At 43.4% G+C, this 15,573-nt stretch overlaps 1 protein-coding gene across 2 annotated transcripts in view; it reads right to left on the reverse strand.

Moving 5' to 3' along the window:
* Positions 1–15,573, reverse strand: part of ZC2HC1A (zinc finger C2HC-type containing 1A) — a 338,183-nt gene that overhangs the window by 201,173 nt on the left and 121,437 nt on the right. For both annotated transcript variants that reach the window (XM_085605382.1, XM_085605383.1), the window contains exon 4: positions 3,164–3,305. In XM_085605382.1, coding sequence (XP_085461508.1) covers positions 3,164–3,305 — 142 coding nt within the window. The remainder of the gene's footprint in view (positions 1–3,163; positions 3,306–15,573) is intronic.

A 15,573-nucleotide genomic window follows, 5' to 3' on the forward strand; every position in this document is an offset into this window, starting at 1 on the left:
TATAGATTAAACTTTAGTCTTGAAATACAACAAATATATCTTAGATCCCCATGTGTTATTAAAAGGTATATTTATATCCATTATGATCTGTTGGAATATTATACATCCCAAACATTGTTGTCACTATTGGAATCATTTTGCCCCATCTGTGAAAAAAATGAGATAGTGACTATAAATGGATGTTTTTGCCCTATCTGTGAAAAGAAAAAACTGAGATGGTGTTTATAAACGAATGTTTGTTCCAAAAGACCTATCTTAGGAAGTGGCATTCAGGTCCGATACATGCTGTATAAAGGTGCTCGATAGCCACTGGTTAAGCAGGTTTAAAGACAGTGATGTTCATCATTTTTTCACAGTCTTGTTATAAAATGCGTATAATAAATTGCAAAATATGGGCTGTTGATTCATTTTTTAAAATATTGTATACATAAAAACAGCTCATTTTAGATTGTATATATAATTGTAAATATTTTGATGATGTTTTTTTTGTAAATATAATGCATTTACTCATTTGTAGCCCTGAAGAAGTCCCTAGGGACGAAACGCGTTGGCTACGCTGATTTTACAGCATAATTCAATAAAGAAAATTTGAAACCAGACCTGCTGAATGGATTGACATATTTCGTTTTGCACTATTGTATCTTGAACCGACTATGTGGTGTGCTGGATAACTGTTTCGTTACTGTATATATTTTGTAATTTTGACCACTTTGTCCTTACCGGTTATCGCCGTTCATGCTGTTATCCACACCCTTGTGTCACTACGTCGCCCACCTTCACTAGCACGCACAGTGCTCACTTTGTGTGTTATGGTCATTGTATATTCATGTGTACTGTAGTGCATCTTAACTACTTACAAAAAATTATAGTTTATTTTCTTCACCCTACTGTCACGATGTGGTCTCCCTTCCTTTGTTTCCCATGACAATTGTGATTTATATCACCACTTCCATTTGTCCTGTTTGTAAATATTTTCCAGTTGAGACGTCGTTGTTTGTTGCATACTACACCCGATCTAACCTGGGTTAACGGGCCTTACTCCTGTTGTTTCTAAACCTGAACATCATGGCACATCCCAGTGGCAGGCCTTCCAACATCAAAAATAAGGAAATCATTGCCTGTAACATAATTTCTCCCAGCAGTCTTGAATCCTTCTAGACTGCAGTTATCTCTTCGACAGTTATTACTTTAGTGGAAAGGGGTGACTTTAAAGTAGACGGTGGTCACCTCACAGCTGAATGTTTCTCAATAATGATCAATGGCATCAACATCTGATGGTGCTGATCTCGTTGCTCCAGTGACCAGTTCCAGAGTGGGCAACACAAATATTCTCAGACTGAGAAAATTCTACCACTCATAAATCTTTAGGATGGAATACAGGCCTAAACATAGTATACTTCTAACGGAGCAACAATTACTCCTACTCATCACCTTTCATATCCGATTCCTTGCTTAAATTGTTCTTGAAGAGTGCTCATCTTGTGCTGTGTTAAGACTATTTGTAGAGAGCACATTTTACACATGAGGGTAATCTGGCGTTCGATTCAGCCAGTTCAGTGTCCTTAAATAAGGTCTAGGTTAAGAGCCACGTCATCAGTTTCATGCAAAATTCAAGGACTGAGGAAGCAGCTCTGATGTGGAAGGGAAGGTTGTTTCAAGCATTGGTTGTGAGGTATGAAAATGTGTGCCCGTCAGATCAGGCTGATCTGAGCAAACAGGAGATCAGCATATCGTGGTTTTCCGATCAGGGCATGGAAGGTGATACAGCTATTAATGTAAGTATGGCCTAGGTTGTGGAAGGCTTTGTATAGAAGGGTGAGGAGCTTGAAGTGTGCATGTTTGTTGACAGAAAGCCAGTGGAGGAAATTCAAGTTGTGAGTTATGGGGGTGCAGGATGGGAGCCTTGGGGAGTCTAGCCGCTGTGCATTGCATAACCTGAAGTCTCCTAGTCAGTTGGATGCTGCTGCAAACAAAGTCACTAGAGCAGAGGATATATTCGGATAGAGTAGACAAACAATCAGAATGATGTTTGGAGAGACACTATGCACAGGACATGAGAATTTTAATAGATTATTTCTTACTGCATAAAGAACATTTCATAAAAAGGGAAGAATTGGTGGCAATGTATGCACAGAGAGGGAAGAGAGGGTGAATAAGACAACCCATCCCTTCAACACAGTTACAAAATGTCACAATGTACCAAGAAGTGTCCGATGTCACTTCAAAAACACATTTAGAAATTATTTTCAAATTAGAAAATTAGTGGAAGTGCAGAATTCAGTGCTTAGTGATCCAACTTCACAGAGTGAAAAAACAAACTGGTCACTAATAGTGGAGACGGTCATTATCTGGTGTAAAAGAACAGCACAATTTTAACTTATTGGAGACTAAAGTGACTATCTACTTTTTTTAACGCCTTGTATTTTTAACTTCACCAGCTAAACATAGGATGTGTGTACTGTATGTACCCTTTTCCTCATTCATAATCAGAATAATTTTGCTTTCTACAAAATGCCTGGACATGTTTTAGCATGACATAACTTTTCACATACCACAATTTAAAGAAAGAACCAGGGATCACAATGAAAACATTGCTGTCCTTGAATCTTTTTTTGTCTTTTTTTGGAAAACTGCATATGGCTGGTGCCAACATCCCACTATTTGATACAGTGTTACCATTCATAGGTTATTTACCAATGTCTAAAATCTTGTCTACATCGCTTTAGAAAATCCTACATTAATGAATAAAGCTTTTTCTTGGTAGTCCAATATGAAAATGACTTAGCAGCATTACCACTTGAATATGAAACTTTTATTTCACTGACATTTTAGTTACCATCCTTTAAAACATCTCACTTTGTTTCGACTCTGTTGTTTCTCCTCACTTCTGCTCACTCTCACCGCAGACCCTCCCCTCCCCCCCACCACCACCACCACTTCAGATGACAGCAGGCAAACTGAGGTCGCTGGTAATCCTACTAGGTGAGCACAGCTCCTGGCTGCTGGCTATACCAGGGATTTAAAATTCCTTATGTCACCTACAGGCTCTTGTACATTTTGCCAACAGGTCCCAGTAAAGTCAGACAAGTAAGCAAGTGGTTCTTTATTTGTCTTGAGAGTTACCCTATAAACATCCTATGAGAAATATTTTTAAAACTCATACCAGGATCATATGAAGGTGGAGGCGGTGGAGGTAGCTCTCCTCCAACTTTCAAAATCTTATCCACTCCTTTAGCTGCTCGTATTGTTGCAATGAATTCTTCATGCTTTCGTCGCCAGTTGGATTGTTTCTTTGGAGGCTCTGGCTACAAAGAACAATAACAATGAAAAGTCCACAAAAATATATAATTCAATAAATGACTGACTGGAATACTTAACTAAGTCACATAAGAACATGGAGGTATGCAGGGGGTGCTTGAAAAATGTCTGGTTGCAGTGAATAGTATGGTGGTGCCTAGCGACTTCCATCGTGTGGCTACGGCCTTAAGCCTGCAGCAAAACCAATGGAAATACTAGGAGTGCATAAGGAGATGTTTTTGAAAAGTGTTCCTAGACATCATGCTGGACCACACTGGGATAGGTTTCTGCATCCGAATGCAAACTAGAAATGCCTGCTAGGCTGAAGTTCTCACTAACAGAATGTAACACCACCACCACAGGAAAATGAGGGTGACAGGATAGGACCATAGTCAGCCTACTAGCCCTCTTAAGTGTGGAAAGTGACCCGACAAACCAGGACTATATTTATAATGACAGGTGACTACCCAGGCGAAGTACAGATAAGAGTGTTTTTGAAGCTACAAGTAATGAGCAGTGATCCTGTCTGGCACACCTACTGAACCAGCACAAATGGCCATACAGCATGGTGGCTACAACCTCTCCAAGTACCACAACCTTCATGGCGAACAACCCCCTATGAACCATGTTGCAAGATTATCAGGAGTAACTGAACCATCTGGTAATCTCGCTCTGTTGTGGTGTGAGGATCATGCAACTAGTAACCATGCACCTTGCAAGCCTTGGTTGATGCTGAACGAACAAGTTACTTACCTTTGGTAATGCTTTTTCTGGTGGATACAGTATCTGCCTGTGGATTCCTCATCTTATGAATATCCCCTGCGCCAGCATTCCACAGAATTTCTTCCTAGCTCTCCACGCCGACGAGGACGTCGGCTCTGCTCGCAACTCCGCATTACGTCACCGGAGCCATAAGAGAGCCTTGTCGGCATGATGACTACAGTTCCACCCATTTTTTCCGTGCCTCCAAGGCGAACAGGTGGACCGACAACAGATTCAAAGTATACACAGTACACAACATTCGAACAAATATACATAGTACATAATAAAAAGGAAAGCTAAAGAACATAAGCATTTCCTATAAATGTACCAGATAGAAAGAAGAAACCATATAAAACAACATGTCAAACAAAGCATTGTTTAAGGTATACAAAGGTAGACAACGGGGAGGAGGGTGGGTCAGTGAGGAATATACAGGCAGATACTGTATCCACCAGAAAAAGCGTTACCGATGGTAAGTAACTACTTCTTCTGATGGATACATCTGCCTGTGGATTTCTCACCTTATGAATAGATTCCCACAGCAGTCCCACTCCCGGAGGAGGGTGTCCACCTTTCTTATACCAAATAGTCCTGCAAGACAGAGCGCGCAAAATGGCTCTCCCTCCTCATTTTGGAATCGACGCAACAATGCTTTACGAAAGTGTGGAGGGAGGCCCAGGTCACTGCCTTACAAATGTCCAACACAGGAACACCTCTGGCTAAAGAAGAGGTGGAAGACTTAGTCCTAGTAGAATGAGCTCCTATACCCTCAGGTGGTTTCTTACCAGCAAGGGCGTAGCAGATCTTGATGCACAAGATGATCCATCAGGATAGAGTGCACCCACAAAGAGCTGATCATGCATACGCAAGTCCTTTGTCCTGTCCAAATAAAAGCTCACCGCTCTTTTAGGGTCCAAGCGGTGAAGTCTCTCCGCCTCCTTGGAAGGGGGGGGGGGAGGGGAAGGGGGGAGGATAAAACACAGGGAGTTATGGACTGCCCCAGATGAAAGGGAGTGACCACCTTAGGCAGAAAAGCATGTATGGTCAAAAACGGGGGTTTTGAACTAAGAGCTTGAAGCTCACTTACCCTCCTTGCTGAGGTAATGGCTACCAGAAAGACTGTTTAAAAGACAAAAGCCTCAAAGGACAGCGATGCAAGGGTTCAAAAGGGGACCCCATCAAAAAAGTTACAACAAGATTAAGATCCCATTGGGGCATAACAAAGGGAGTAGGCGGAAACCTATTGGTAAGGCCCTTGATAAATCTCGAAACGATAGGAGACTTAAATAAGGACGGCTGAGCAGGTAGACACAGAAAAGCCGATAAGGCTGACAAATAGCCTTTAACCGTGGCCACAGAACAACCCTGCTGAGCCAAGGAAAGAGCAAACTGAAGAACATCCGACAAGTGGACCTTTAAAGGGTCAATGGATCTCTCTCCACACCATTTAACAAATCTTGACAATCTGTAGGAGTAAATTGACTTGGTGGAGTGTCGCCTGGCCGATATAATAAACATCCACCACGTCAGGAGGGAGAGAGAGAAGGAACTCAGGTTCCCCGTTCAATCTCTAGGCATGAAGGTGCAGGCTCTGGAGGTGGGGGTGAAGAACCTGCCCCTGCGACTGCAAGAACAGGTCTACCCTGAGAGGGAGACGGAGCGGAGGGTGCGATGAGAGGTGAAGTAGATCTGTGTACCACACCCTTCTTGGCCAATCCGGGGCGATCAATAGGACTTGGACCCAGCCTTGGCGAATCTTCCTCAGAACCCGAGGAATCAAGGGTATGGGAGGACATGCATAAATGAGTTGAGAGCTCCAACTCAACTGAAACGCGTCCCCCAACACCCCCTGCATCGGAAACTGGAGACTGCAGAAAGACGGGCAATGCGCGTTCTCGAAAGTGGCAAACCGGTCCACCCGAGGAGTCCCCCACGTTCGGAAGACGTGTCTAACTACCTCCGGATTAAGCCTCCACTCATGGTCGGCGGCGAACTGCCGACAGACTGTCCGCACGCACGTTCAACACCCCAGTCAAATGATTCGCCATCAAGCAAATCTGATGGTCCTAAGCCTAGGACCAAAGCCGCAATGCCTCTCTTCAGAGACGGTACGATCCTACTCCTCCATGCTTGTTTACATACCACATCACGGTAGTGTTGACCGTCAGGACTTGAACCGACTGACTGCGAAGGGAAAGGAGAAAGGCCTTGAGTGCAAAACGTTTCACCCGCAATTCCAGAAGATTGATATGAGACAATCTCTCCTCTGGAGACCAAAGAACCTTGATCTCCAGATCCCCCAGATGAACACCCCACCCTAGGGTAGAGGCATCCGTTATCACTGTGGCCACCGATGGAGGAAGATGACAGGGCTTTCCTTGAGACAGATTGCCCTCCACGCTCCACCAAAACAGATCTGCTGCAGCTTCTCTGGCGATGCTGACTGCCTCCCTGAGATCTCCATTGTGCGGATACCACTGCCTGCGGAGACACCACTGGAGCGCCCTCATGTGCCAGCGTGCATGGTTGACCAACAGAATGCAGGAGGCGAACAGACCAACCAGGCGAAGGACCTTCAGATCTGGAACAACCGCTCCATTGTGGAATAAAGGATCATCTCCTGAATGTTGACAATTCTTTGTGGAGGAGGAAATGCTCGACACACAGTAGTGTCCAGTACCGCCCCTATTAACAGGTTGCGCTGAGAGGGCACCAGGTGAGATTTAGGCACATTGATTGAAAACCCCAAGTTGAACAACAGTTGAGATGTTACCCACAGATGATGAAGCACCATCTCTGGTGACTCCGCTTTGAGCAGCCAGTCGTTCAGATAGGGGAAAACAGGAATCCCCGACCTTCTGAGATGAGCAGCCACCACTGACATCACCTTTGTGAAGACTCAAGGTGCAGTAGTAAGACCAAACGGGAGAACCGCAAACTGGTATTGCTGCTACCCAACCGTAAAACGGAGATACTTCCTGTGTGACTTCAGAATGGGGATGTGAAAATACGCACCCTCTAAGTCGATTGACACCATCCAGTCCTCTTGCTGCAGCGCCAGAAGAACCTGAGCAAGGGTCAGCATCTTGAATTTCTCCTGCTTCAGGTAAAAATTCAAGACCCTTAGGTCCAGGATCGGACGTAACCTGCCGTCCCTTTTGGGGACCAGGAAATACCGGGAGTAGCAACCCTGACCCCTTTTCTGCTCTGGAACCACCTCTATTGCGCCTTTTTGTAGTAATGCAAGAACCTCCTTCTGTAGAAGAAGAAAATGGTCCACTGAACAAAAACCTTGGCAAGGAGGAGGAAATTCCCGAAAGGGAAGGGCGTACCCATTCTCCACAAGGTTTAAAACCCAAAGGTCTGACATGACCAATTTCCAACCTTGCAGAAAGTGAGACAGCCAACTCCCTACAGGACCCACATGATCCAGGATGGGGGATCTAGGGCTGCTTCCTGCGGTACCAGGGGGAGCGGGGGAGGCAGAAGAGGAGGAGGGATTGCGGGCAGAACCACGTTGGCAACCTTTGGCTCTTCCTCTATAAGACTTCTAGAGTGGATTCTGCTGCTGCTGAGGTTGACAGAAACTGCGAAAGGAAGACCTTCTAAAGCCTCGATATTTCTTGTAGCCAAAACCTCTTGACTGGGTCTGCAATCCCAAGGATTACCCCGTGGCTCTGCTATCCTTAAACTTTGCAAAGCCGAATCTGCTTTTTACCCCAAAGAGCTTAGACCCGTCAAAGGGCAAATCAAAAAGAGTGGCCTGGACATCAGGGGAAAATCCAGAAGACCGAAGCCAAGACTGCCTTCTTGTAGCTATGGAGGAGCCCATAACTCTGGCTATTGAGTCAGCCGTATCCAGGCCTAATTGAATAACCTGTCTAGCCGCAGCCTGAGCGTCTGACAGAGCCTCCATAAAGTTTTCCCTCTCGTCATCAGGTAACTTGGGGGCCAACTGCTTTGCAGAGTTCATCAAAGCATGTATATACCAACCCAACAAACAAGTAGCATTAGTCGATTTCAGTGCCATGCTAGAAGAAGAGAAGACCTTTTTAGCAGAATGCTCCATCTTCTTTGAGTCCCTGTCAGCTAGAGCCTGTGGAAAAGCACCTGAAGACTGCTTGGAGCAGGATGCCTGCACCACCAAACTCTCTGGAGATGGATGAGAAGAGAGAAAATCTGGATCCCCTGGTGCAGTCCTATATCTTCTTGCCACAGCCTTAAAAACAGCAGGCGAAGAGAGAGGTCTACGCCAAACCCTGAGGATAGGCTCTAATAAGGTTTCATTAAAGGGTAACAGAGGCTCAACTGTGGAGGAAGGTGAATGCAAAACCTCTGTAAGCAATTTTGGTTTATATTCGGCAGTAGGCAACTGTAAATCCAAAATCTCGGCCACTTTCCTTATAACCAAATGGTAGGGAGTTGCCTCCTGAGGAGGAGAAGTCCTTGTTGAGGAGAGTTCACTCTCAGGAGAGGTATCCAAACCACTCATCTCCTGAATTCCCTCGAATTCATCCAGAGACTCTTCCAACTCGCCCTCCTCTACTACTTCTCTGCGATACTGCTCATCTTCTAACAATCTCTGTGCCTCTCTCCTTGAACGAATCCGCAGACGCTGCGTCGGTGGCGTTGTACATAGCGCTGACTGCTCCTGAGCCGGCGTCGAAGGACGCACGAGATCTGCACAAGGCCGAGAGGAAAGCTCACCAGACGGCGCTGAGGATTCTATCAATGGCATTGACTCTCGGCGCCGGAAATTGCCATGACGCGCCATTGACATGAATGGTGCCTGGGCATAGTGCTGGGACACTCCCAAGTTGAATGCCAGCGGACCCACAGAACCAGAAGGTTCTCCGGATGGGAAAGCCGCTCTTGATAATACTCCGTACATTGCATTTAAAAAATGCGACGGATCCGCACCTGGAGCCAGAAACTGTGGATATGGATTCAAGCCAATATCCAAATGGGAGTATCCGACGTCGGAACGATCGGATCCATTGCCGAATCCACCGGCTCAATCTCAGGTACAGGACAAGATGGAACATCCTGAACCGGCTCGGCGTCTGAAGCCGGTGAATCCCAGGCGCCGGAGACTGCGCCGGAGTGCCTCTATGCGAAGGAGACTTCCCCGGAGTCGCACGAGGAGAAGTAGAGGGCGAAGCAGATCCAAAGTCCTTACGGCGATGTTGAGGGGCAGGCGAAGGCGACCTCGAAGCCTAATCCTTCGTCGAGCGGAGCAGAGATCCATGTCTTTCTCTTGTGCTTTCTCAACTTCGATGTATGCGAAGTCGACGACTTCTACTTATCTCGCTTACGCCCTCTTCCTTCTTTCTTCGCCTTGGCCAGAAACAACTTGGCTTCCCGTTCTTTAAGTGCTTTAGGATTAATTTTCCTGCAACAGGAACAGTCCGCCACGTCGTGATCCGACGACAAGCACCATAAACAATCTTCATGGGGGTCACTGATGGACATGTGAACCCCACATTCCCTACAGGGCTTAAACCCAGACTTCCTTGAAGACGACATCGCTACAGCAACAGTTAAAGCAGAAGGAATAACAAAGTAACTCCACAAAATCTGGAGAGTGCTAGAAAACCGTTATGCGTCGACGGCGCGGAAAAAGGGAACTGACGTCATCACGCTGATGAGGTTCTCTTATGGCTCCAGTGACGACATGCGGAGTTGCAAGCGGAGAGGACGTTCTCGTCAGCGTGGAGAGCTAGGAAAAAATTCCGCGGAATGCTGGCGCAGGGGATATTCATAAGGTGAGGAAGCCACAGGCAGATGTACACATCAGAAGCCAGGGTTTCCTATTCCCTGGAGCAATATATACACCTGTTTAGAGAGGCTGCATGGGCAGTAATGACAATGCAATAAAACAACTAGCCTATTGCAATGAGTAATTTCAAATGAAAGGCTTTTTAAGTTAACGTGTGTCCCTCCTACAAAACGCCAAAAAATCATTAATGGTAGATTGTGAGATAGAAACTGGTTAATGTTCCCAGGAAGCAATAATCTTAACCTGGAGGAGCCAGGAAACAGGGCGTGGAAAAAGCATTAGTTCCAAATATATCAATCTGTTTCTTCCCACATTAACCCCAATGTAAAACCACAAGCAACAATATCTTTGGTGCATTGGTCGACATTAAAGTAATGCTACTATTATCTAAAGGAATCTTAAAAATAGTATTAAAACAGACTAGTAAATTCACTTTTGTGAGCCAAATCAAAATAGCAGAAAACCAACTGCTATCCCAAACATCAATGAAACTGTCAAGAAACTGAATAAATGATTATCTACACAGTAGTCAACATTAGTGAGGTCGCCAAACACTTGAAGCCCAAGTACTCAACAGAAATTAGGAACCTAGTTAGTCAGCAACCATCTTTGCAATACTATTCTATTATGAAAAGGCTTCAGTATATACACACATATGTATGCATAAATAGATAGATATACATAAACACACATATGTATTTTTTAAAACATGGGCTACAGTTGTCTGGTTTCAAAATAGATCAACAGTTTACCTGTTTTAAGTATTTAGATAACAATACATCTAGTAGGACATTAACTTTTCTTCTGAAATCATGCGGTATCAACCTTAACACCATCAGCAATGAGTCAGGCCTTCGTTATTTGCTCATACATAGTTATTAAAGGATATTCAAGGAAACCACAGTTTTGCCTTACCATTGCAGTATTAGTACAGATTCCTGGGTCAGATGGAAAAACATGCAGATTCGCCTCGGAGTCCGCTAAGTCTCCCATGCAGCCACGAGATTCTAGAGAGAAGCCGGATTCACACTTCCATGAATGTATTAATGTTCTAGTGTAATGAAATGCTTTCACTCTTTCAAGTGAATCTAATATTACAGAACCTCTGTAGAGGTCCAAGCAATGGGTTCAAATTGGAGTGTACAGTAAGAAGGGTTTGAACACTGAATATTTACATATTAAGGAATGGGTATGCTAATGACCACTGGAGGAATCCATGACAATACAACACTATCTTATCCCAGTGATTTCTTTCAGCCATAATAGTGCATCAGAAACAGCACAATGTCAAATTAATAATGATAAAACATTAAACAATGCAGTACCAAATTAATTACCTGAATCTATGTTGGCATTGGTAGCCTGACAAGTTGAGCAGTTTGCAATGAAATATTTCCAGAAGCAGAGAGGTTGATTTAGTCATGTGCAATATGAATCTATACCCTTAAAAATCTGCAATCAGGAAAAAGCACCTTCCCTTTACGTTGGTCAGTGCTCAACTTAGATTGTGTTAAAGGTCTTTTACTTTCCTCACATTTCAAGTATTGAATGGGCCATAGCTCTAATCTGCGCAAGGGGAATGGAGAAACATCTACCCTCCAAATAGTTAATGATTCTAGCAACCAATCTCTACATCTTTTAGTCAAAGAAACTACAATATCTCCTTTGAAAACACAGACACTGTTCATACTAACAATCCATATTAAGGAACACAGTGAAAGATCAGAAAAAACTTGGTAAAGAGAGCCTCCAATACTAAGCCTCCGATTTATTGGCAAAATAAAGAACAGAATGTATTTTTTTCCAATCAAAAATTGTTAGCATAATCAAACGTGCAAACTACGTAGGCCTCTCCCACTGACTTGAAAAGAGAGAAACACAAGCCTTTTCTTTCACAGACCTAATATCACATTAAATATTTTCTGCAGAAATAATGTCACAAACTTTGCAGTAGTTCTTGGTAGCTAATCCATATCACATTGTTACAATGTACGCTTCATCAGGTTACAAAAGCACTAAGTTTCTCAGAGATCTCCATTTCAAGACTGACTGTCAGAAAACCACAGCCCTCTATGCCTGCATAATGCATTTATGTGTTCAGAAAGAATTTGTGAGATCTGTTCACTCGGGACAGCCATCTCAATATTGTGGAACCCTAGAACAGAAACTAATTAATTACAATTAATATGCATACATTAAAAGTAGCTAGGATCTTCCACACACCCATGTACAAATCCAGTGTCTTTGACAAAGATTAAAAACAGCTTCACTACCTCGCATACTTCTTGCTCCCATTCACATATCAAACGAGTAACTCCATGCCCTTTGCAAAATGAAAAGTAGTTTTACGCTCTTCTTTCAGTTATAGCAAAGAACTGATTTAATATATGGTGTCATGGAAAATTGATCAGTGATGATTCTCAACTCTTTTGCGACAACCCAAACTCCTTTGACATTTGAGAGAGTTGGCACTATATTTATAGGAAAAAAGAGAACACAAAAACAAAATTTAAAAACAGTATTCTCAGTCTAACTCACGGTCATTAAACCTACTCTTGTTCTTGTGATTTTGTACACTCATCTGTGTACTCGGTTCAGGGTGCAAAGTGGTATTACTTTCTCGTCAGCACACTCCAGCAGCCCCAGAGACCAAAGAACAAGTCTGATTCTTCTTGTCCAGGTAACGGCAAGCTCTCTAGATTAAAACAGGGATCCCACTGGCCACTCAGCACAAGTTCATGTGCTGAGTGGCCAGTTCAATTTTCTCAGCAGCTTTCCAGACCCCTAACATCTAGTTAAATTGCTCAGAAATAAGTTAAGCAATTATTTTTCCAGAGTTTATCCAGAATTATTTCTGAAGTGTTAGTATTTGATAGTATCAAATCTGTTTTTATTGGGGACTCATTGAAAAAGTGTTAAAGTCCGCGGACACCAGCATAGAGGTTTAAGCAATAAGGTATTTAAAATCTGTGAATGTAATCAGTTATAGCCTTTGGAATCTATATGTGCAATTTTGTACAGATATTTCAATTTGAACAAATTAACTGTTGGTCAGAATACAGTGTGCTGATTTAGTTCAGACTAATCAGCACACTATGTGACTTGCAATGATTTGGGGTGAAATGTTTGATCAAAAATGTTATTGTGGGGTTTTGAGGTATATTGTGACCGGATATGTGAACCAAGTGAGTACCATGAATTGGGCGAGTCTTTTTACCAGTTTTATTATTTTCCTGCATACGCCACTTTAAGAAATGTATAAAAACAGTGAAAAAATACACAAAATGAAGACTGCTCAGTGTTTGGAGAAAGGCCGCTTCCACGGGCAAAACGCTTTATGTTTGAGAGCCTAATGTTGTAACAATAAACCAACGAATCTATCGGAGTAGGTTCTTACCTGTAGGACGGGTAATCGGAGGGAAAAAAATATATATATTTTTAATTCTTTTTATCCACAGAATAAAACAAAGGTTACCGGCATGTTATAGTTAGGCTCAGATTTCACTCGTACAAAACCACTGAAATTAATCAGTTGCCTGAGCTAACTATACCTTCAGCCCTCGCAATACACTGCTTATGACCTCACATATCCCATCACTCGTGACATGTTCGGTGACATCACTCATGACATTTCAAATTACATCACCGATGACATCATCCAGTGTTTTGTAAACATTTCTAAGTTTCAAAAGATATATACTAAGCTATTCCATAACTATTCTGTTTGTACTATTAATGAGTGATACTATTTCTAACATAAGCGATCTGAGAGACTGTGAGACTGACTGAATCTGTGAGTGTGAGTGTGTGTGCATGTGTGTGTGAGTGGCTGGATAGGTGAATAAGTGGGAGTTGCAGTATGGGCTAGTCAGTGTCTGTCAATGGTTGTTATGGTGAATGAGTGTGTGAGAGTTGCTGCATGGGTGGGTGAATGGCTGTATGGGTGAGTGTGTGGTTGTGAGAGTGCCTGTATGGATGTGTGTATGTTTATGTAAATGGATGTATGTTGTGTGAGAGGGTGCATAAGTGGCTGTATGGGTGAATGAGTGAATAGAGCCAGGGACTCCCTTGCCACACCCTTTATTTGTCAGCATCCATTAGGAATCCGTATTAACCACATAACAGTCTCCTTCCAGTACAAAAAAACAAGAGACAGATTGTGGTCATAACATTAAGATTGGTTTTGCCATCACCAATGCTCATTTCCTAACATAGCGCACGCTTAGGTCCACACATGTCCGCATGGTAACCGCACGCTCCCCCGACAGCTGCTGGGACCACATTGTCCAGCCACAGCGTCTTTCACATTGCATGCTCACTTCCTGAATAACGTGCTCCAACTGCTCTTTTCATTGGCTATAAATGGCAGTGTCTCTCAAAGCCCCTCACGTGACTTTCTTCTGGGTTCCTGTGTGCATTTCCTGCTTGCTCCTGAATTGACAACTCCTCAGTCCCCCACTGGTTGCTGGCTGGCTTATACATCCCTGCTGGTTCTTCTGCTTCGCTCAGGAAGGCATTTCCCTCTTCGTGTTCTGGAATCCAGCCTCAAGCTAGCACAGAACAGATTCTCTCCAGGAACTCCTCTCTTCAGGAGGTTGAGTCAGCATCGCCCCCTTCAGCTGAGTGACTGCTGGATGAAAGTGCATTATTAGCGTTTGAGTTTATCGGTTAAAACTCAAGTATGATAACATGTTTGTATCATTGTGCGTCCTTGTAATGTATGATTTGAAACCATCTTCAAAGATATTTGGGATACAAGTATTAGGAGTTGACCTCTTGGGATATAGTCGTCTTCACGTACGCTTGGAATGAGCATCTTGCTCAAATATTCCCTAAAGGACATTTGACTATTTTGGACTTGAACTACAGCTTTTATTCCTTTCTGATTTTCATTGTGAGCGACATTCTTCTTCCTTTTGCGCACTTGACAAATCCTTTAAAAAAATCATTCCTGTGGTGAGTTTTCCACATGTTGAAAGTTGATTATTGCAAGTGTATGTGTTGGTATTCAAATCTCACTCACAGTTAGTTCCGTAAGGAATAGCAGAACTAATAGTGTTCTTGTTTTACTTATTTAATTTCCCTAAAACGTAATCAGACAAAAGCTGTCCTTGCATCCCAAAAGCTCTGGGAGCCCAGCTGCGGTCTCTTTTTTTATCTCTTCCATTTCCCTTTTGAGACGCTTGCTGGGACTCCTCTCCTACTCAGCAGTATGGAGAGGTGTCTCAGAAGGTCAGGAGGCTATTCATAGCCCCTGCAGACGTCCTGGATTTCAGGTGAGAGGTAAGGAAGTAGCTCTGTTGAGTGACTGTACGGGTGAGTGACTGGCTGTGTAAGTAGGTGTATGGGTAAGTGAGTGGCTGTGTAAGTAGGTGTATGTGTAAATGAGTGGCTGTGTAAGTTACTGTATAGGTGAGTGGGTGGGTGTGTGAGGTTGTATGGGTCTGTAAATGGATATGTAAGTGGTGAGTGGGTGTGCGAGAGGATGCATGGGGGTGTGAGTGGTTTTGTGGCGGATGTCATCAGTGAGGTCACTGGCCATGTCATGAGTGATGTTATATGTGAGGTCATAAGCAGTACATTGCAGGGGCGCAAGTTAGTTAGCTCAGGTAACTATAACTGCTGAATAGCTATGGTTTTGTATGAGTGAAACTAGAACAAATATATGAAATCTGACTCTAAATATAACGTCCCTATAACCTTTGTTTTTTCAGTGATTTTCTAAGATTTTGAAA

The sequence above is a fragment of the Triturus cristatus genome, chromosome 5_1, assembly GCF_964204655.1.
Source record: "Triturus cristatus chromosome 5_1, aTriCri1.1, whole genome shotgun sequence".
NCBI lineage: Eukaryota > Metazoa > Chordata > Amphibia > Caudata > Salamandridae > Triturus > Triturus cristatus.